Below are 22,168 nucleotides of genomic sequence, written 5' to 3' on the forward strand. Positions count from 1 at the left end.
CTCAGTCGACAAACTGGTTGGTTGGCAGCTCGGCTCGTGTAATGCTGCCACCGTGTGGAAAGAGGTTTTTTTTTTCTCATCATATTTTGTCAGCTTTCCAGACAAATCAGCTGTTTTGTTTTTATGGTCTGTCATAAACACCCTTGCACAGAAACAAGCTGGGGGAGACTGTCTAGTCTAGTCTGTCTAGTTTATGTTTATGTAACTTTAGAAAGTATGTGGACACTGTATTTCAGTTTGAACCCCAAGAACTCTGGACTAATAACTCTGAAGCTATCTATTCAAAAGTACACTCAGTTTACTGCACATTGCACATATTGCACATTTCAAGTTTACTTTTTCTTTAAATTTTATTTTATTTACCATTTTGTTTTGTACATTTTGCACTATTTAGAATGTATTACTGTAAATATTATTCATCTTATTTTACCTTATTTCATTTGATCTATTTTACCTTATTTTATTTGATCTATTTTACCTTATTTTATTTGATCTTATTTTACTTATTTTATTTTATATATTTTACCTTATTTTATTTGATCTACTTTACCTTATTTTATTTGATCTTATTTTACCTTATTTTATTCATCTTATTTTACTTATTTTATTTTATCTTATTTTACCTTATTTTATTCATCTTATTTTATTTGATCTTATTTTACTTAATCTATTTTACCTTATTTTATTTTACCTTATTTTATTTGATCTATTTTACCTTATTTTATTTGATCTTATTTTACCTTATTTTATTCATCTTATTTTACTTATTTTATTTTATATATTTTACCTTATTTTATTCATCTTATTTTATTTTATCTTATTTTATTTAATCTATTTTACCTTATTTTATTTTACCTTATTTTATTTGATCTATTTTACCTTATTTTAGTTTACCTTATTTTATCTTATTTTACCTTATTTTATTTGATCTATTTTACCTTATTTTATTTTATCTTATTTTACCTTATTTTATTTATCTTATTATAGTCAGCCTCTAGTTGGACACTTTAATGATTACCTCAATTACTTAAATAGCACCTTTAATTTAATGTTTGCACTGCCTGTTATTTAATGTCTGTTTTTGATAACTCTGCACTATCTGCTTTTTTTAAACATTGCTGTACATATATAAACAACACAACTTCAGAAGGTCAACACTTTTTTATTTTTTTATATTCAGGTCTAATTACAGATTTTTTTCCTCAACTGAAGGTTCTTGCTTTAAATCACACATATATTTTTATCCCTGCACGGGTTATGTACAGTTCTTGTATAAATCTATTTTTAATTGCACAGTTTAAGTTTGTTTCATCTAGGGGTATTCTTTAAATCTTTCAGGTTAATATACATGTATGGGAGAGGGGGGCGTCGGTTTTGTGGTTTAATTTGTAACAAATGTTTCATGTCATGTCTTTGTAACCTGCTACTGGATGCTTTGAATTTCCCTCGGGATCAATAAAGTATCTATCTATCTATCCATATGGAGAACATTTTCCTCTGGTGCCTGTAATCTACTAATGTAGGTTTTCACAGCAACAATGCATGCAAAGCTTAACAGAGTGAGGGTTGTCAGATGGGGCCACCTTAGGGAGGTTTCTGTCATTGCAAACTTTGCACATTCTGAGCCACTACTGTGGTTTAAAGTTCATCAGACCTAGGGGCCCCCAAGCGGTTACCTTTCTTGCCTGTTGACAAGCAGCGCCACTGGGTTGAGGTTACCTTCTTTGTAACTGTAGATAAATGTGGACGCACGGAGAGTCACATCAACATTATAAAGCACAGACAATATAGGAAACGGAAAAAAAATAAAAAACGTGCAGAAGTGCGTAGATTTCAATCCTAAAATTGCATGACACAGAACGGGAACAAGGGGTATAGATAATGGAGAGAAATATCCAAAAATGATTTTTGCTAATGAATAATTAGATGGAAAGACTGAAATCTGAATTGAGACAAATACAGCAGGAATATTACCGAGCATTGATTTGAAGAAGTTGCCATTTTTATTTGTCCAAATACATTTGGACACGGCGGAGACTGAACATAAAGGGAAACAAGCAGGTTTATTCAAATGCTGAGTGCAAAGGTCCTCAATTACAAGAAATCTATTTGACATTTTTCTATACCCAAAACAGTAAACAAGACATTTATGAGAAAAGAAAAAACATACAAGAGTAAATATAATCAAGTATAAGTTTATTTAAAAAAAATAAATCTGTTTCAACCTTTTTCTCTTCAATTTAATTCTGAGATGTGGAAAAAAACATACAAAAAAGTAAGTACCAGAGGAAAAATTCAGAGGATGAAGCTGGTGTGGTGTGATTTTCTCTTACTGGTTATACATCCTAATAGGTGACCAAATGTCCGGTCTGTGTGACAAAACATTCGACACATCTGTATTCTATTTGTGGCACTCAGTCAAACGCCTTTACTATCTTAGAGGAAATGTGAGGTGTTAGAAATGGTCTACATAAACTTTGTTGAACAAGCTAAAATGGGCACATTAGTTCCCCTTAATAGAGCGGCCGTGTTATTTTTAGTGAGCACTTAATCTGCAGTAAATGGGGCATTTTCAGCAGCAGATTAATACACAGTTGTTGCTTTAGTGACTATTTGAGGCAGAGAGCTCGTGTGTGTGTGTGTGTGGGATCAAGTCAAATGAAAGTTCAGCTTGTGTGGTCATGGTGATAAAGGACCGTGTCGTTTAGTGCAGTGGTTCTTAACTGGTGGGTCGGGACCCTTAAGAGGGTCGCAGAGCAGCTTTCTGCACTTTTTTTTAAAACATATTTGTTATGTTCAATTTCCTTGTTCTGTCACATGTTCTCCCCGACCTGAGGGCCAAACTGAGCAATTTTAGATAAATCTGATTGGTCGGAAAAATATCAGATATTTGGGTCTTGATTGCTCATGAAGGAGTTGTTAGTGCGACCTGAGACTCGACCAGGTTCAGTGCAACAGAGTTATAGAGGAGAAGAAAATGTACATATCAAGCTTTAATGCATCTTTTACTTGATATATTTCATTGTATTTTTTTTACTTTTTGTTTTTACATTCACAAGAAAATAAATACCTCACATCACAGGCCTTATCTTTTAAAGAAACTTTGCAAGATGGCAGTGAACTGTTCTGTTTTTTAACATCAACATGTGAGTCCTTGCACAAAAATAGTTCCCATGGGTGTTCGGTCATCATCGTCTGGACCTCCTGGAGAACATCAGAGAGTGCAGCAGGATTCCTGCAGCTACCGAGACGTTTAGAGACTCTACACCGGGGAAAAGGTCCCTGCCGGGCGGGATGGTGAGGAGGGTTTGGCACAGTGAGATAAGATCTTTAGACAGTCCTCCCCCCTCGCCCCCCATCAGCAACAGCGTGGGCTTAGTCATCTTAAAGTCTGAACACTTTGTGACAGGGACCTCGGACTCCCCCGCTTCAGCTCCGACTGTGCCGACCACCTCCCAGCCCTGCGCCGCCTTCGACTTCAGCATCTCCTCCAGGTTTTTGTATCCATACACCCCCATCGCCTCCATGACGCCCGAGCTGGCCTTGCTGACCACTGGAGATAACGGACAGCTGTTGTGAAGGCTGCTGGCCACTCGGTCCACCCCGAGGAAGTAAGAAGAGCGCAGGATGGCGCCCAGGTTCATCGGGTCTTGAATCCCCTCCAGGATGAGCCACAGAGGAGGGGCGTTGTGTTTGATTTTGGCTGCAGAATCAGGGTTTTTTTCAGTGAGAAAACTCAAAGCGCTGGCCTGCAGACACACTCCTTGATGCACCCGCCCTTCACACATCTTGTCCAGATCCCTCTTGCTGACCCGGTGCACTTGAACTCCTTTCTTATGAGCCTCCTCACAAACCTTCAACACAGAGGCCCGGTGAGAGGCCTCCCCATCTTTAACAAACAGCTTACGAGCTTTCCGCCTGCCCTGAGTGAGAGCCAAGAGACAGGGGGAGATGCCAAAAACGATCTCAAAGTCCTCGGATTTGGAGTCCACTGTTGACTTCTGTCTCACCGGCCTCTCCCTCTCGGAGGGGAAATCCTCCAGACACAACTTCCTGAGTTCAGATGACACCCTGCGGTCGTCTCCCATCCTTTGACTGGGCTTTTGCAGCACTGTGTTCTCATTTTTCCACTTTTTTTGTTGGAAAGGCCTCTCACGATCCTGCCATCCATCAGACACTTTGCGCCCTCTCTTCACCACAGGTTTGATTCTGCTGCTGTCCTCTGGGTTCAAACGAGCAGCTGTCACATGGTGAGAGGCGAACTGAGAGACTAATGCAGGCTGTTGGAAACTTCTACTAACAAGAAGCAACCTATGTTGATGTGACATGCTGAAACCCCACATTATAAAACAGTTGGGAGTAATCCAGAGGCTCTAAGAAGGGCAGCAGGAAGTTCTGCTTGAACCCCCTTAAAAAGTCCAATAATCCAGGAATATGGTGTCCGCTGATTTCACTGTTCATTAATACTCTTTGTTTAACCTTCAACATGAGCTAAACCCTCCTAACCGGTTGTGTTTGGGATCCTCACATGAAATTCCGCACGTGCAATGCGGCTGCATAGAGTTTGCTTCATTATGAGCGGATGTCGTGTAGGTGCACTCCAAAATAAAAGCCCAAATGGTGTATGGAAAATCGTTTTATTTTTCATCTCCGAAAACAAAAATACCTACAGAATAAATTAAAATACAAGAATGAAAATAAACACATACATGGACTTAATTTAAATCAATATTTATCAACGTCACAAAGATGTTGTTGTTTTTGTTAAAAACCTGTTTTACTTAAAATTACTTTATGTAAAGCAGTTCAATTAAAAGCCAATTGAACAGCTTTAATTTGAACTTCTCCAGGCTGTGACAATGTTAAATAAATTAATATCTAGATCCAGTTTCAAAGTCTTCTCTACAAAGACAGAAATACAATTATAGCATTTTGGAAAGATATAAAACCCAAAGGCTAGATGGTGAACGAAGATGTGTCTTAAGCCAAAAGGATTTGTTTGTCTAATTTTATTTTGACCGTTATCATTTCTATAGGCTACCAGGAGTTTTAAATAACGCTCAAAATCGTCATAACATTAGAATAACCATGTTAGTATGAATAAAAGCAACGATTTCACGACCAACCTACAGTTCTTTAATTGTTTAATTTTGACCGGTTTGCATAAGATAAGATAAATCTTTAGTCAAAGTCAACTTTATTGTCAATTTCAAAATAGGCCACACATACAGTGGAATCGAAATTGCGTTTGTCTCCGTCCCACGGTGCAATACAACCAAAATAAGGTAAAATAAGATAAATAATATTTACAGTAATAAATTCTAAATAGTGCAAAATGTAATTTAATTTTAATTTAATTACCCAACACTGGAAAAATTAAGACATTTAAAATATAATCTAATTTTTTTATCACGGATCTGTAAAATATAAATATTTATTTTTGAATTTTAAATGTGGAATTATTTAATTAATTTCAATTCAATTCAAATGAGCTTTATTGGCATGACAGATCAACAATCTATGTTGCCAAAGCAGTACAGAAAACATTTTGATCAACAAATGATTACAATATATACAGTAAACAAATACAACAAATATGAATAAAAGACATTAACAATAACATGAATTATTTTTTACAGTGTATTTCTATGAAAATTAATAATTAATTTAATTAATTTTAAACCATATGTTTGTTTTTATTTTGAAGGGTAATTCTTTGTCTCCGCTGGGTAACTTGACGTAAGTGACGCCAGGGGAAAATGTGACGTGATTTTTGCGAACGCGAGTACGTCATTTCCCGGAAGTGAAACTATCGCAACACGGAAGAGTAGGAAAGAAAACAAATAATCGTTCGAGTTTGTGTCCAGTGTTACTCGGAGAAGACGCCCTGAACACCGATTTCTTTGTGGATTACCGTTTTTCTGACGTCGAGCTCGGTACACGGTGAGTTTAGTTTCAAACAGCTGAAAGATAATTAGTCATCATGGAGACAGTTTAGAGAGAACAGCTGATCGAGGCTGACAGGAGACTAAACAAACCGGACAGGCCTCTGGACACAGAACTCACTGCTGACTAATAATCTCCAGGAAACAAAGAGGACATCACCAGGAGTCACATTTCACTGAATCTGTCATTAAAACCGAATATTAGCTGTTTAAATTATAGTTATTCAATTCAATTCAAAAAACTTTATTTGTTTCAATTCAAAATCACATTAACAACAGAGCAGGTACGAAACATGTTAACCTAAATATAAAGTGTCAATTTAAATACAACTTAAAGTTTAAACTTAAAAATACAATAATAATAAATAAAAAATGCAGAACTATGTGCAGTAAACGAGAAATAAATAAATATATATACAGAGAACAACAGAACTAATAGAAACAATATAACTGTAAAGGTAAAAATGAGATAAATGATGGATAAGAAACAACAGGAATAAAGAAACCAGAGCTGTATGAATACTGAAATAAAAAGGATAGAATAAAGTGATGTAGTGAATGAAGAGCAGATAAAGCAGAGGCAAATGGAAGGAAGTAAAAAAAACAGCAAAGTTCACAGGTGATTTATGTTTCCTACAGGAGAGTTCATATTCCTCCACATGTTCACCTCTGTGTGGTGTTAAAGTAGATATAACAGGGTATAACTTTCTGTTTTTTAATCATGTCATGTGATTTGAATGTAAATAAAAAACTGAGAAATTTAAAAAAAAAAGAAATTCATCAGGCAGATTTGAGTCATCATCTAGTCCTGAAATAGTTTTTTATGTCTTACAAACAGTCCAAAACCTGAAATATTATTCTTAATTAATATTATATTTCTAACGTCGTAGTACAGAAACAAAACCACAACTACTCTTCATCTGCAGTTTGATTATTAGACAAAGAGGTCATGTGCTCCAAAGAGGCGAAGGAAATATCTCAAATCATTTTCAGTGATTATGGTTGAAGACTCCGCTCTGTCATCATATTCAAGCAAATAGCAGTGAAGTAGATCTTTATAAACATACGGTGTGATAGGAACAGGAAATACAGGTGTGCATCAAAAGTTAGGTCAACATGTAATCTCCTTTTCAGTGATTAAGATTTGTGTATTTTGAATGTAAATAATGAGACACAAAATAGCATCAAAATTGAATTTGATTATGGGAACCACTGTCCCCCCCCTGCAAGGTTCAAGACCCCCACAAGACCCCGCTACATCTTCACATCCAAACTACAGTGAAGTAGATCTGTATGAATCAAATCAATGAGTTAGTGGATTACAGTGTGGTAAAATGTTTATTGATTATTTTTAAGGTACACCTCGTCGAGAGATGTGTGTAAGCCTCATACTGGTCTTTGCCTGCGGGCTTCCAAATCATAACCGACCCGGCTACTCTTGGTTGAAACAGAAAGGCTGGCTATTTTCATTAAAATCATTCTGTTGAGTTTCTTATGTGTCCTATCAAACAACTCATAAGAAAAGTGAGTAATAGATTCAGCGAGAGGATTATTTCCAAAAACAGGTTGATCAGTTTCAAAGTTGAGAAACGTGAACAGATAACAAGAGTACACAAGACCCCGATACATCTTGACATCCAAACTACAGTGAAGTAGATCTGTATGAATCAAATCAATGAGTTAGTGGATTACAGTGTGGTATAATGTTTCTTTTTCAGATGTGTTAAACTATCGGAATGCTTTAAAATATTAAAGTTTTCTAGCTGGGATTGCTTTAAGCCTCTTTCTGGTCATCCAAACCGCCCCGGCTACTCTTGTACGAGAAGGTGGAAACAGAAGTTTGGCTTTTCATTTTCATTCAAATCATTGCATTGAGGATCAGAGATGACTTATCAAACAACTCATAAGAAAAGTGAGTAATAGATTCAGCGTGAGGATTATTTCCAAAAACAGGTTGGTCAGTTTCAAAGTTGAGTAATGTGAACAGATAACAAGAGTGCAACTTTCTGTCAGGGGACTAATGGAGTAATTGAATAGTCGTGTCAGCAGAATTTTAAAATGGAAACTAGTTAATAAATAATAGAACAAGTTTCCAGTTTTCAGCTTAGTATTTTTGCTTTTAAAGGCTTTATTGTTTAGTCTTTTAGATTTCAGATAACTGTGCAAAGTCTCGCTCCGAGAACTCATTTCTATACCTTTAAAATATTACGTCGCTGTACTAGAAGCCCAAAGACATTTAAAATCATCTAAAGAAACAGTAAACTCACACTTGGACTAGAGCTAAGTTGTTGTTAGATTTTTCCATGAATCAGATTTTGTTTCTCATCACCACCGTCCTACTTACTGACTCTCTGCTGTTGAATTTCCAAACAGATGGATTTCTTATTTGGGAAGAGGAAGACCCCGGAGGAGATGCTGAAGCAGAACCAGAGGGCGCTCAACCGAGCCATAAGAGAGCTGGACCGAGAGCGCTCGAAACTGGAGCAGCAGGAGAAGAAGATCATTGCCGACATCAAGAAAATGGCCAAACAGGGACAAATGGTGAGAGCCGGGGGGGGAAAGAAGTTCAAGAGCGGGGGGGGCTGACATCACATTACGATCATGTGATGTCAGCCTTGTTAGACACGCCCCTCACCTTCATGTTACCTGGCCAACAAACCAGCCCACCTTGCATTGACTTATAAACACACATGTGGAGGCATCTGATTGGTTGTCCCTACCTTTTTGATTTTTTTTTTTACCTTTCCTCCAGTTGTGTACCCACCCTGTTTAAATGATGTTTGTAAATCTGTTTCTTGATGACCCTGATGAACGCCACGAGCCGAAACGCGTCGGTCTAAATTGTTAATAAAGTTGATCTTCTTACTACAAGCGTTGCTGGAGCATTCTGACCATTTCTTTTCGATCATTACAGGACGCCGTTAAGATCATGGCGAAGGATTTGGTCCGCACGCGACGCTATGTGAAGAAGTTCATCATGATGAGAGCCAACATCCAGGCCGTCAGTCTGAAGATCCAGACGCTCAAGTCCAACAACAGCATGGCGCAGGCTATGAAAGGCGTCACAAAAGCCATGGCGACCATGAACAAACAGGTCTGAATACATTTATGACTCAAAATGTTTTTTTTTTTCCTTTATTGGATGGGACAGCTGAAGAGAGACAGGAAGTGCTGGGAGGAGAGAGTGGGGGGGGGGGGGTGACATGCAAAAGGCCGAGGTCAGATTCGAACCCATAGCTGCTGAGACAAGGACTATAGCCTCCGTACATTGGTCACACGACATAACCACTAGGCCATCTGGCGCCCCTGACTCATTTTTTTTTTTTTTTAGATTTATTTTTGGGCTTTTTGTGCCTTTAATGGAGAGACAGGAAAGTGGATAGAGTCAGAAATCAGGGAGAGAGAGAGAGAGAGTGGGGAATGACATGCAGGAAAGGAGCCACAGGTGGGATTTGAACCTGGGACGCACGCACTAACCACTGCGCCAAAAAAAAAGCGCCCCTGACTCACATTTTTAAACTCAAAACGGAACAAAACGCCTCCCGTGGTGACCGTCTGATTTCTCTTGTGCCTCCGCAGCTGAAACTGCCACAGATTCAAAAGATCATGATGGAGTTCGAGAGGCAGAGTGAAATCATGGACATGAAGGAGGAGATGATGAACGACGCCATCGACGACGCCATGGGTGACGAAGACGACGAGGACGAGAGGTAAGAGACTGAAAACCAAAAAGGTTGTTTTATATTCTGGTTAAGTGATAAAATTCCAGATTGTTTGATCACTTTTTTCACACACCTGATTTGACATTTTACTCTTCGCTGTGATACCGAGAAGACAAGGCAAAGAAAATCAAATCTGAATGACACGTTTCCTGTTTCTCTCGTGTGCAGTGACGCCATCGTGTCCCAAGTGCTGGACGAGCTGGGTCTCAATCTGTCCGATGAGCTTTCAAGTAAGAAAACCAAATTAAATCTGAATTCTGCACTCAGAGTCTTCTTTTGTTTTCAAAATCGTTTTATTAGTTTGCACAGATGATAAGAACACATACAGTTGGCATAAGAGTTGACATTGTACTGTGGTCATCTTTAGTAAACCCCATTCCTGCCTTCTCCCGCCCAACCCAGTTAACCCCACCGAGTCAGGAATCCTATTCCCACTCCGAAGGTGTTTCCACAGTAGCCTACCCAGGAATCTCATTCACACTCATGCATACTAGGACAAGGAGCAAGAAGACATATAGAAATAAATAAATAGAAATAATAAATTAATAAAGTAAAGGAAGAAAAAAATATATATATATAAATAAACAAAACAGACACAACAAAAAACCGAAGCAATACTTCAAGATAGTTCCTTAAATAATTCGCTTTTGTTTTCTGATATTAAAAAATCCACTCTCTCTCTCTCTCTCTTCTCGTCTTAGATCTCCCGAGCACCGGAGGGAGCTTGGCGGTGGCAGGAAAGAAGGCGGAGCCTCAGGCCGCCCTGGCCGACGCAGACGCCGACCTGGAGGAGCGGCTGAACAACCTCAGGAGAGACTGAACCCGTCAGACACTCAATACAGGAACAAGCATACTCGAATCTCTGTGTTTAGAGTTCTTTTTGAAGGTTTAACTGGAGGAGCGGCGAGCGCTTCAGAAAAACGTTTGTGGGGTTTTTATGGCTTTCTGTTTGAGGTGTTTTCTTTTTTTTATGAGTGTATTATCCAAATCGATCTAAAACCCACGGTGGTCTTTATCCTCCCTAAGTGTGTGTGTCTGCTTTTTTGCCAAAAAGACACAAGTGAAGATTAAGAGTTTCACATTTTGTGTATATATAAAAACTGATGTTTTCACTTTAACACTAAACTTTACGATTAAAGGCGCCCAACTTAAAGGTCTGAGATGATTGAAGGAGTGGTCCGCTCGTTTTCTACATCAGTATGATATTATATACACAGACAGCTGTTTGCTTTACGGTGATTTTTTGATTTTCTTTACTTTTACGGGAGCTAGCAGTAGTCCGAGTCCAGCTGAAGATTGTGTACAGAAAGTGTATAATCGACACTCTTTTTCTCTTAAGTCATTTACAAAAACTGTTTATATAAGAAGAGCATCTGAAGAGCGAGACGCAGTGAAAGAAAGTGAAGTGGAGCGGACTCTTCACCAGCGGAATAACACTCCTGTATACTGCCGAGTGGGGATGTTTTTAGGAATCAGGATTTTCATCTAAATGTTAGAGTTTAAAAAAACTGTCCTGGTTTTGCTTTTCTTTCGTCAATAAACTTTTTTTTTTCCAGATTGAACTTTCTGCTTCTCTCTTTAGAGACATTTGTTTTATAAAGTATCGTTCAGCACAGGGGTTCTCAAACGTTTTGGCCCACGGGTGCCAGACACTCGGGACCCCAATGTCCCCTTCTCTGGTTAAAGCATCAGACGTTGCACACTGGCAGAACAGAACAGCTTAGAATCCATAATAGCATTACATCTCACAGAGCCAAAATTTTAAACAAAGAAAAATGTAGGACCTAAAGGCAGGGTTGGTAATTTTAAAAAAAAGCATGATTTTGAAAGTAGCATTCCCTCAGTGCTCCGTCTGCACCCGCCCCCTCCCCTCTGTGCTCCCTCTAAAGCCACGCCCCCTCACTTGCATGTACGAGCGCCGTTGCTCTAGAAGCGGACCTCAGCTCATGCTTGCATTGTGAGGGGTAGAGAACGAGCAGGGAGACAGGGAGGCGCCTGATTGGTTCATCAGATTGGTACCTCGTGGCAGACATTGGTTGATGTTTTTACAGACTTACAGCTGCTACAGATGACGGAGTTTCTTCGTTCCTTTTTCAGAGAACATGAGTTATTCATTTCTGTCAGGACCTAAAGACAATTTCAACCAAAATCTTCCTGGATCTGGAGGAAATTACCAACCCTTCCTTTAATGTTGATTTTTTTTGTGCAAATACGCCTGTTACCTCTCATTCTGCTGACTCTGCAGTCTGACCTTTGTCAGCTTTATTCTTAAACATTTTAAACTGTCCTTATCTGAATGCTTCAAAATGGTTCAATGCTGTCAGATATATCAGTATGTTCTCTTAAGTAACCACACACTTCCAGATGTTTCAAACCATAAACACACACGACCACATGGCGTTATCGTAGACATGTTAATTTTATTCCAAAAAAATTTTAACTTTCAAAACTGTCAATTTTGTCGACATACAATCATAGAACAATATTGAATGTACTGAACACTTTCCAACATTTAAATAATAAAAAAATAACAGCCATGTTTTTATGTACATTTGTTTCTGAAAGCTATGTACAGAAAAACAAGATCAACTGTTTTTATGTCCGACGTCTGCTCCGACTCGCAGCACGCCGGGCAGTTTGAAGAAGTATTGAAGCTGCAGGAAGCCTTTTTGCATCATCGTGTTAAACGGGTTTTTTTTTTTAAGCAAACGCAGCGGGGGGCGGGTAGGGCGAAAAGAAATCACACACAGCGATTGTAAACTGAGATGTACTCAGAGAGGGAGAGATTAACTGGCCGCATGTTAGAGAGCATACCGCAGAACATCGCTACAACTACAGCTAGGAAGCGGGTTTTTTTAATCGTCTAATACGGGTTCTCTTGGCGTCTTCAAGAGACCGGTGCGTACACATAAACTCGCCTAATATTTACTGGATGTAAAGCGTAAAGATCGGACACACGAAAACTCAAGATCAAGACTTGCACTGTTTGTTATTACTCGATCGGGTTATTACGAGGAAAAAGGCCGAACACTTCTCACTGAACAGAGCAGCCGGAAATCATGCTTTCAAGAACGATATGTCGTAGTTTGTCGTAGCCCGATGAGCAGAGATTAATCTCCGCGCTGGGGTTAAGCCATGCTAACTCTTTTTGACTATTTATAAACAGCTAAATAGAGTCCATGCAACTCACATAGAAAATAAAAAAAAGAACAGAAACAAACCAGGGAACAGAACGTGAGGAATCACCCGTCAAAGTATCCGTGCTGTTTGTTTTTTTTATAACCATGAACGCAGAACGATCATCCGTCTGCTTTTACATGTTTTTCTGACATCCGACTGGCTTGATGACGTCATGCTGCGTGTGGCTCAAAACTCCTGATATCACACCAAACATTGATTAAAAATCTGATTTGAAGTAAGAAGCAGTACACAGCGCGATACAGCCAGATTGACGTTTTTTTTTTGTCCTGAGAGCGAGGACAACCACTGAGGATAACAAGTTGTAGCCATACTGATTTCAAGCTCGTATTTTTAGTCAAAGCAGCAGCCGATCCTCTTTCCTGCACTCATGAATGAGCTCAAAAAATTAAGAGCCAAGTCAGGTGATTATGCTTCAAAAAGAGACTGAACTCCGTTTTTTTGTGCGAGGAAATCTGATTAAGGATGGCACGGCTGCGACTACATGTTACAGAACATGCACATAACTGTTAAGCTGCAAACACGTGGACTGTAATCTTGTTGCATGAAGCGTTTAATCTCCCTTTTTCAGAACTGTAAATGACACCAGATCTATCAAGCGACCCCCCCCCCCTCCTCACACATGGGGAAGCCGTCTCCCATTTTCTTTTGTAGTTTTCGGCAGGAGACCTGAGAGTGGAGAACTCTCACACACACACAGACTCAAAGCAACAGCAGGTTTTTAGATGTTTAGCAATGGGTGATGTGTCATGTATCCTCCCAGAAGGCAAGACAAATGTAATGTTCTCTAATCTGGAGCAACGTCTCTGATCCGATAACGCCAGGTGGGATTCACTTCCGACAGGTCCGGTGGGGCGTGTGTTTTTTGGGCACCTCGATGCGACATCGGCTCCGGTCGTCCAGCCAGGGCAGCTCGAAGTTCCTGGAAGAAGGAGAAATATTTAACCTTAGTGAGAGAAAAAAAATCAACATAAATAAATACAAATAGACTAAATCTGTTTTCTCATCTGGACTCCTGAAAACATCTAGATGCTCCGGATATTCTCCTGATTTTGCTGTTCACACATGCTCCTCACAGCTGGAGACTATTCAATTGAAAAAAGACAGGAGGGGTCGTGCATTTTCAGAGCTATCAGATCTTTTGTTTTAGACAATAAAAGGATCAAACACGAGGGGAAATCTTACAGCAGAGCGTCCTATAAACGGTCACTGCACTCAAGAGAATCAACCGCTTTGTTCAACATGAAGGCCGATCAAGATTTGCTTCACAAATCAGGTCAAGACGGACAGACTGTCCGCACTGTTATATGCAAATCACTTTGGATTCTTGTGTGTGGACATCACCGACCTATCAGCACCGGATGCTGTTTCAAAGGTACAGGCATCAGTTGTACTTGAAACGGCTTCTCAGCTCTCAAAACGGGAAGTGTGAGAAATGATTGTCGTCTTTATGTGAGTGGTGAAGATGTTTGAAATTCAGTTTGTGAGGCCGGAGTGATGCAGCTGTAGAAAACGTTTGAAAGTGTATTTTAAATCACCTCTAAATGGAGCTTGAGTCTTCTTTTTGCTCTTTTTCATATTTCCTAAAACTGATCTGTGTACTCTCTCTGGATGAGCGGGAAACAGACGAGACATTTGGCTCAGAGTCTAATGAGGTCTAAGGTCTCGTGTCCACCTGGGGTTCTTTTTCATCTCAATTTGCTCCCAATGAGGAAAGAGCGTTTGTAGCAGAAGACGGCCTGTTGACCAATCAGAACGGCGCTGTTCTTTTTACATTTTATTTTAGGGCTTTTTATGCCTTTATTTAGAGATCAGGACAACGGACAGAGTCAGACGTTGAGGACAGAGAGAGATTAGGGAATGACATGCAGGAGCCACGGGGCGTGTTTGAACCCAGGCAGCCAGCTTGGAGGATTTAGCCTCCGTACTAACCACTAAACAACATTGCATCATCTGCCAACATCCTCCATGCTCCATGTCTGATCCGAGTCATCATTATTACTAAGCTCATCATCCACACAAAGTGGGAGGACAAGAATCGTCTGTTTGATGCTTCTAGAGTGAAGGAGAGAAATAATCTCAGCTGTCAAGAGACTGTCGTCAGCCAGCACTTTTTCTGCCCCAAAGAAACCACACCCGTTTGACTCATGTTTACAAAGACATTAAAAGCCACACAGGAAGGAGCGCCTCCTGGACTTTGGATATTTGCGTCTTCTCTAGCTTTATGAAGACACTTGATGCTGATTCAAACTTTCTCATGTCCGTACAGATCAAACATTATTACCCTGTGATGAGAAATAACTTTTACTGAAAGCCGATCTACGAGAAGAGTGGAGGAATCCAGGTGGGTAGAAAATGTTGTAATGTGTACCTCAGAATTGACTGAATCCCCAAAGTAAGTCAGGAGATGAAACAAAAAGAAAAAACTGCAGCTCTGACTTACTGTTGTGACATTTTGGGCAACGGCCGGCCAAACGCAACCACGGGCAAGAAGGGAGTGATCACGATAGTTTCAACTGGAACACAAACACACGAGAAAGTTAACTTTTAAAGTACATTTAAAACAGCCCAACGACGCACGCCACTTGTCGTACTCGTGTTTGTTTACCATCTTCAGTGTCGGGGTAGAAGGACGAAAGCTCCGGCTCGGTCTCCGTGACGACTTTCTTTCTGTTCATGCGTTGCTGCAGGCGCTGAAACATCCGCTGCTCTCTGATTCGCTGGATGTCCCATCTGAAAAAAAAAAAGAAATGTATAAAAATGTCAGGAGGAGAGAGGACAGAAGTGATGAATCTTCTGCACCAGCCCACTCAGAACAACAGAGCTGCTGAGTCATGTGTGAGTGACTATCTGACTCCTGCAGGCTTCACTTCAACACAGATCACATCCTGAAGGAGCCGCTGATAATCTAATGATTCATCCTTTATGTGATCAGATGTTGTACACTGTAAACCTTCAAAATTCATCCTCATAGTTCAGACTTTGCATCAAAAGTTTGTTATTAAACAGAAAAAAGCACCAGGGGATAATACTCACAGTCACTTTAACAGTTTATTTTTGTGTGTCGACTGTCCATAAGCTATTCCCTCTGCTCATTCAATGTAGCACAACTACTTCTAAATGTACATATGTAAGGATATATTTTACATCTGACCAGGTTTTTGTAACACTGCTGACAAATATTCTGAGAGCTGTACACTGTCATCTTTGTTTTTGCACATTTACATCTCTTACCTCCAGTAAATATTTTACATTACATTTTACATTCAGTTGACAAGCTTGAAAAAAAGTTGTTTTGAATTTTTCATATTTTAAACTAGCAGCATCACTGTCTACAACCACTGACTCTCATCCTCTTCCCTCGACACTACTTCTATGTTGTATTGTTCTCTTAATTTTTGCTTTGTTTTTTGTTGTTTCCTGTCAAAGCGTCTTTGAGTATTTAGAAAAGCGCTATATAAATCTCATTCATTATTATACATCTCTTCTTATATTTTAACTTAAAATATAAAAAAATAGAATAAGAAGTACTTAGTAAGTGCTTATTTACTTTGAATCTATTCTTATTTTGTTTTATTTGCTGATAACCTGCTGCTGTAACACAACAATTTCCCAGTTTGGGATCAATAAAGTAATTAGTTTATAAAATCAAAACGGACGCATTAGAAAGAATTCACCCCGTACAGTGTGTGTCCATGATGACAATAACTAATCAGACCTATTTGTTTTTGGCTGTAAACATGTTTATTTCTGCTGAATAACTATTTTTTGCCTGTAGTGTGTATGTTACTTCCGGTGTTCCTGCAGCCTGCCTCTAGTGGACACTCGAGGAACTGCAGGATTTTGCACTTCCAGCATCGGCTTCACTTTTCAACACCGGATGTCACCGCTTGGTTTGCACCCACTTTAACTATTTGATTCACCGTTTCTGCTGTACACTTTAGAATACAGTTTTAGGAGTATACTTTTATTTTAATCTTTCTCTTACAGTTTAAACGTCTACTTGTGTGTCGTCTTTGTTTTATATGTTATATCACATCAAGTGAATCTGCAGCGGTGTGGAGAGGGCGCTGCTCTTGTGGCGACCAGCAGCTGGTGTTTCTGGTGATATATTACTTGAGTCCAAGACAAATTTCCCCAAGGGGACAATAAAGTGTATCGTATATTAAATATCAGGCCTTAGGTTGCTCTTCTTGCACATTTAACTGCATATATGCACACCTCCACATTGCACTTCACTGCCTTAGTCAACATGTCTATTTTGATTTGAGCTCTTGACTGATTTTAATGTGATGTTTTATATCTTTTCATGTTGTGTTGTCTGTTTTTTAAAATTTTGATTTTATTGTTGATGTTGTCCTTGTATGTGTCGTCGTCTGCGTGCTCCCACTGCAAAACAAATTTCTCCTTGTGGGACAATAAAATAATCTGAATCTGAAGTTTAATTATGTAACATTTACCTTAGTGCCACATTATTATTTTTTACTTTTTCCCCACTAAAGATTTCAGTATCAGTGAGGCTCAAGATAAAACTGTAGATTGATTTAAACTAATCTTAAATCAACGTTTGACTTTATACCTTTTTCTCCTCTTCTCGTCCAACTCCAGCTTCATGTGGCGTTTCAGAAACACACCGTCGTCCAGCGGCTTGAAGAGAGCACAAATCCACGTGTTAAATGTTTTGATTTGTTTACAGTGATGTCTCGTTAGGGGTTAGCATCGTTAACTTTTTTGTAGATTCAGGATGCGTCTCACCTCTGCGGGGTTACCGGAGTCGTCCTCCTCCTCCAGGGGCTCGATGGGATTTTCCCTCCATGATGGAACTGAGACGTTCAAAGAAGGTAGGACAGGAAGTTACTCACTGACAGTTTGTTGAGGACATTTGATGGATATAGTGATTAAAGATGGGATATAGGTTAGGCTTACAAACAATCAGCATATCATGTACTACATGAGGAGTCCACTCACTGGCCACCTCTTCTTCCTTTTTAGGGGAAGTCTCCCGCAGAGGGGACAGAGGAGGTTGGTTCCAGCAGCAGAGGTACATCTCTGTAGTAGACATGAAGGGCAGATCTTCCATCTGACAGCTGAGCTCAGGCTCCTCTTTACACGGGAGCATAATGTCCCTGTCGGACCCTGACCGCATAGGGACTAGACTCTCTGGGGTTTCCTTACTCCGCAGCTCTCTTTGATTGGGAGAGCCCGGCTGATGCTCTGATTTCTGGGGGCTGAGCTTTGAACTTTTACCCCGAGATTTCTGGACTTTTGGGTCTCCAAAGCAAGATTTCCTGTAAGTGCAAAAAGAAATAACAAAACTGAGAAGAGATTTAAGAGATGAATTCCACTTCTTTTGTCTTCAAAAAGACAAAGTTTGAACCAATAAATTAAAACCTTTCCACGTTGTCTACATCAACTTTCCTACCGTCGCTTTTAGGGCCCAAATTTCAAACTTCTGTATGATACAAGTAAAAATCGAACCATAACAATACCATGTTTTTTTAAAGACTTATTTTTGGGTTTTGTGCCTTTAATTGAGAGATAGGACAGAGGATAGAGTTGGAAATCAGGGAGAGAGAGAGGGGAAACATGCGGGAAGGGAGCCACAGGCGGGATTCGAACCTGGGCCGCCCGCTTGGAAGACTATAGCCTCCATACATGGGGCGCGCGGACTAACCACTGCGCCACAACAATACCATGTTTTGATACCATGGCAACAAAATTAGAAGTCCTAGGCACCCAATATTTCAGTGACTTCTTGTTTCAGTTATAAATAATCACAAACAAACTCTTGAATGACGTCTTAATTTATTTGTTGCTATGGACCCAGTTTGTTTTTTTCCTTTTTATTTTGTGTTGATATTATCTTAACATGTTCAATAAATTGACTGATAAAAAATAAAATTGCACGTAGCATATTGGCCAAGACGCTGCCAATGCATTTGTGCAGTTTAGAGTGTATGCAGGAGTTTACTTGTGATCATTTGATGGAATAATTTCTCTCCTACACACCTGTCTTATGAAATAGATATTCCAATGTAATATGCTACTTTGTTTTTTTTTTTTTTAAATCACATACCTGTACATGACGCTGTAAGAGACAAAAAGGTAACTTTTGCATGTTTTTGGGACTCCAAAAGGAGCTTTAAAAACTTCAGTCTTTTCTGACCTGTGAATTTGAATAGACCACCGCTGCAGCTTTAAGTTAAAATATGATTAAAGATTTGTAGTTTGTTTGAAGCTTTTTGGTAACATTGATCATTAAAGTCACTGTAGTTGTATTTTATAACACGTCTTATTGGAAAGTATCAGAAACTTGGTCACTACATTTAGTATAAGGAGGATGAGCAAAGTCCAGTTCTGACAGGCATCGGTTATTTTACCTTTTTTGACCCTTGCCACCCCGACTGAAGGGGAGCGGAGTGGCTTGGTTGGGTTGCTGACTCTCCTCTGTGTCCAGATCCCACATGTCCTCTTTGTCGGGGGTCCATGGCTCCAGGGGCTGGAAGAGGCGCTTGTCACGTGGTGGGTCTTTCCTTGTGAGCTGCAGGCGACGCTCCATGCGCTCAATACGTGCAAGCAGCTGCAGAAGAAGAGAAAGACAAATGTTATGCATTCAAAAACAACACGTTTTAAGACAATATTTGTTTAAAAAAAAAAAAGTTACATACCGTCTCCTTGTCTGATTTGAGCTCATCGATCTCCTTGTCCTTTGACTGCAGCTGTTGTTGCTGTTGCTCGATGAGGTCCAGTTGGAGGAGGAGGATCTGCCGGAGGCAATTGGCCTGCGTGTGGGGATTAGCAGGGGTCTTCCTGATGTTCCTCCACTTGCCCTCAGACGAGAGTTCAATGGATGCGGTGCCAAGGACTCCAGGGACAACCCCCTTTGCACTGTCATCAGCACCACCATCCTTGGGGTTATTGTTCACAGTCATCTGAGTGTTATCCATGTTGTCAGCAGAGAGGGGTTTACCTTTCACCGGGGTTCCCTCACCCCCCATTTGTCTGACGGGGGACAAAATCCCCACTCCTTGAACTCGTTCTGCAACTGTGGCAGCGAGGGAAACTTTGCTGGTCATATAATTCTGCTCTAAGTTCTTTGATTTGCTCGGGATCTCGCCCCCCTGCACGTTTTGAACATCGAAAACGAAGTCCCGGGACTCCCTCTTTAAGCTCACGGGACTCACAGTGGCGGCCCCGAAATGCTTTTTGCTAAAGTCGACGGTGTCAGTGTCCTGCTTTAACCCTGTGTTTGAAAACAGCGTGGCTCTCAGAGTCATGGCTGCTCATCCTGCAACGCCTCGGCGACGCAGTTCAACCCCTGCTGCCTCCCATGAGGAGTGAGCCGCCGTCCTGCAGAACAAAGACATTAAAACATGTGTTACTGCTGTCTGTGACACTACAGGTGCACTGTATCTGACGTGGAGGAACAATAAGAACACCGGCAACTCATGCATAAACAAACCGGAGAAAACTACAACGCAAAACGCGGAACACAACCCGGGCAACATTTTCCTAAAACCGTTCGCCGGGTTTGAATTTCAAGCTAAGCTACGTTAGCACCGCAGTAAAAACCACACAGGGTCTCATTTAAAGATTAAATACACACATTTAGACAAATAAATTCAACACTACTGCGTCATGGTGGACATTTTACTGAGAGGGCTTCAGAACAGGGCTTCGGGAGTGGCTGTGTAGGACACTGGCAGCAGACATCTCCTCCATTTTGGTTCTCGCTGAAATCATGAAAAACAATAACAGCTAGCGAGCTAGTTAGCGTGCTAGCTAACGTTAGCCGGCTGCTTTTTAAAAAACCAACAAAATGCGGAACCGGAGCGAAGCAGTCAAAACGACCGCGTAGAAACACTCAAACATCGGCCTGAGTCGAGTCCAATAGCGGGCATTTATGTGTGTTTTCCAGTTTACCTCGGCAATTATTCAAGTCCACCTGCAACTGCCTTCATGTTCCCTCCTTAAGACTTATTTTAAAGCGCCCTCTACTGCGCATGCGTAATTTGTTTGATGGCCATTTCTTGTGTTGTGAAGGTTTTGAGGTGAAGGAAGCCAACAGGAGGAGACAGAGACCTATAATATATATAAATATATATATATATATATGATAAAGCTTTTTTTTTTTTTGCTGTTTGCATATTGCTGTTGGTTAGTTTTATCCTACTGCTATTTTGATCTTAAAAATATTAACTTTTGTACATTGTCTTAAGTGAAGTGTCTTTATATATAAAATGTATTATTATTATTATTATTATTATTATCATCATTATTATTATTATTAGGACCAGGACTCCCTTGAAAAAGAGGTTTTTAATCTCAATGGGACTTTCCTGGAGAAATAAAGGTTAAATAAATAAAATTATTATTATTATAATACACTGTAGATAGATAGATAGATAGATAGATAGATAGACAGAAATTCAAAGCATCCAGTAGCAGGTTACAAAGACGTACATGACATGAAACATTTGTTTCAAATTAAACCACAAAACCGACGCCCCCCCCCCCCCCTCCCATACAAATATATTAACCTGAAGAAAAGATTTAAAGAATTTTATGCTTAAACTTGTTAAGTTGAAACCATTCTTTAAATATATATATATATATGTAAATACCTTTCACACCACCTGTTTAAAAGAGTTTTTCGTTTCCAAGGAAATAAACATACAAAAAATCAACTCATGTAGCTGTTCAAACATCCAATTTGACAACTTCATGTGTTCACTTTTAAATTCAGCCTTTATGTGTCTGTATTAATTCAGGAAAGTGCGGACTTTATTATTGATTAGCTCTCATTTATTAAACATTTCCGCCCCTTTAACCTTCGAGACACACCCAGGAAGTTTACTTAAACACTTCCTGTAGGCCTGACAGATTTTCCCTCCAAAAATGATTGACAGGACAACAAACAAACACTACATGTAAGTAGAAAACATGACTTTCGTATGTATGCTTAAACAGTCACAAACAAAATGAATGATGTCATTATTGACATATTTCTGAGTGCTCAACAATCAGCTTGCTTTGTTATATTTCCATCGTGATTTTTCTCTCTCACATTCATGCAAAAAGTGTTTAAACTAACCAGGAGTTAAAGAAGTAATTGACCATCACTGTGTTGTGTCAACATTTTGAATTAAGTATATATTTCGCATCATAAGACTTTATGTTTTAAAAATTACAAATAACATTGTCATCTTTGTCGACTATCCTTCCCTCATTTAGTTTTATGAAAGAATTTTACCTCTGCAGGCAATTAAGGACTATTTTTGTTCAGCTGTTATTCATTTTAAA

At 39.5% G+C, this 22,168-nt stretch overlaps 3 protein-coding genes across 7 annotated transcripts; 1 reads left to right on the plus strand and 2 right to left on the minus strand.

Moving 5' to 3' along the window:
* Positions 1-3,055: 3,055 nt before the first annotated feature.
* Positions 3,056-4,563, minus strand: mrm1 (mitochondrial rRNA methyltransferase 1 homolog (S. cerevisiae)). Its single transcript, XM_061028627.1, has one exon. The coding sequence runs from the start codon at positions 4,341-4,343 to the stop codon at positions 3,189-3,191; it is 1,155 nt and encodes a 384-aa protein (XP_060884610.1). The 5' UTR covers positions 4,344-4,563; the 3' UTR covers positions 3,056-3,188.
* Positions 4,564-5,788: 1,225 nt separating this feature from the next.
* On the plus strand, positions 5,789-11,224 carry chmp2a (charged multivesicular body protein 2A). The gene is made up of 6 exons (XM_061029112.1): positions 5,789-5,943; positions 8,319-8,486; positions 8,860-9,039; positions 9,525-9,655; positions 9,836-9,897; positions 10,369-11,224. Exons 2-6 carry the CDS (start codon positions 8,319-8,321, stop codon positions 10,485-10,487), a joined length of 660 nt encoding a protein of 219 aa, XP_060885095.1. The 5' UTR covers positions 5,789-5,943; the 3' UTR covers positions 10,488-11,224.
* An 843-nt stretch (positions 11,225-12,067) lies between these two features.
* On the minus strand, positions 12,068-20,898 carry msl1b (MSL complex subunit 1b). Of its 5 annotated transcripts, none has more exons than XM_061029108.1 (9): positions 20,789-20,898; positions 19,534-20,215; positions 19,246-19,445; positions 17,792-18,153; positions 17,621-17,688; positions 17,445-17,512; positions 15,474-15,598; positions 15,309-15,381; positions 12,068-13,787 (listed from the first exon to the last, which is right to left on the minus strand). In XM_061029108.1, the coding sequence occupies exons 2-9, from the start codon at positions 20,140-20,142 to the stop codon at positions 13,697-13,699; spliced, it is 1,596 nt and encodes a 531-aa protein (XP_060885091.1). In that variant the 5' UTR covers positions 20,143-20,215; positions 20,789-20,898; the 3' UTR covers positions 12,068-13,696. The 5 variants fall into 5 exon arrangements, with proteins under 5 accessions (XP_060885091.1, XP_060885092.1, XP_060885093.1 ...); XM_061029109.1 differs by lacking the exon at positions 20,789-20,898 and adding an exon at positions 20,498-20,650; XM_061029110.1 differs by lacking the exon at positions 20,789-20,898 and adding an exon at positions 20,520-20,616.
* Between the last annotated feature and the right edge of the window lie 1,270 nt (positions 20,899-22,168).

This window comes from Labrus mixtus, chromosome 21 (assembly GCF_963584025.1).
Source record: "Labrus mixtus chromosome 21, fLabMix1.1, whole genome shotgun sequence".
Taxonomy (NCBI): domain Eukaryota; kingdom Metazoa; phylum Chordata; class Actinopteri; order Labriformes; family Labridae; genus Labrus; species Labrus mixtus.

What these genes read in the sequence shown, in the direction of transcription:
- mrm1 (XM_061028627.1), bottom strand. Translation starts at nt 4,343, where the DNA reads ATGTGGGGTTTCAGCATGTCACATCAACATAGGTTGCTTCTTGTTAGT.
- chmp2a (XM_061029112.1), top strand. Translation starts at nt 8,319, where the DNA reads ATGGATTTCTTATTTGGGAAGAGGAAGACCCCGGAGGAGATGCTGAAG. An exon ending in TGGCGACCATGAACAAACAG is followed by an intron (nt 9,040 to 9,524) that starts GTCTGAATACAT and finishes GTGCCTCCGCAG; the next exon opens with CTGAAACTGCCACAGATTCA. An exon ending in GAAGACGACGAGGACGAGAG is followed by an intron (nt 9,656 to 9,835) that starts GTAAGAGACTGA and finishes TCTCGTGTGCAG; the next exon opens with TGACGCCATCGTGTCCCAAG.
- msl1b (XM_061029108.1), bottom strand. Translation starts at nt 20,142, where the DNA reads ATGACTCTGAGAGCCACGCTGTTTTCAAACACAGGGTTAAAGCAGGAC. An exon ending in GACGAGAAGAGGAGAAAAAG is followed by an intron (nt 15,599 to 17,444) that starts GTATAAAGTCAA and finishes TTTTTTTTTCAG; the next exon opens with ATGGGACATCCAGCGAATCA. An exon ending in TTGCCCAAAATGTCACAACA is followed by an intron (nt 13,788 to 15,308) that starts GTAAGTCAGAGC and finishes TCCTTCTTCCAG; the next exon opens with GAACTTCGAGCTGCCCTGGC.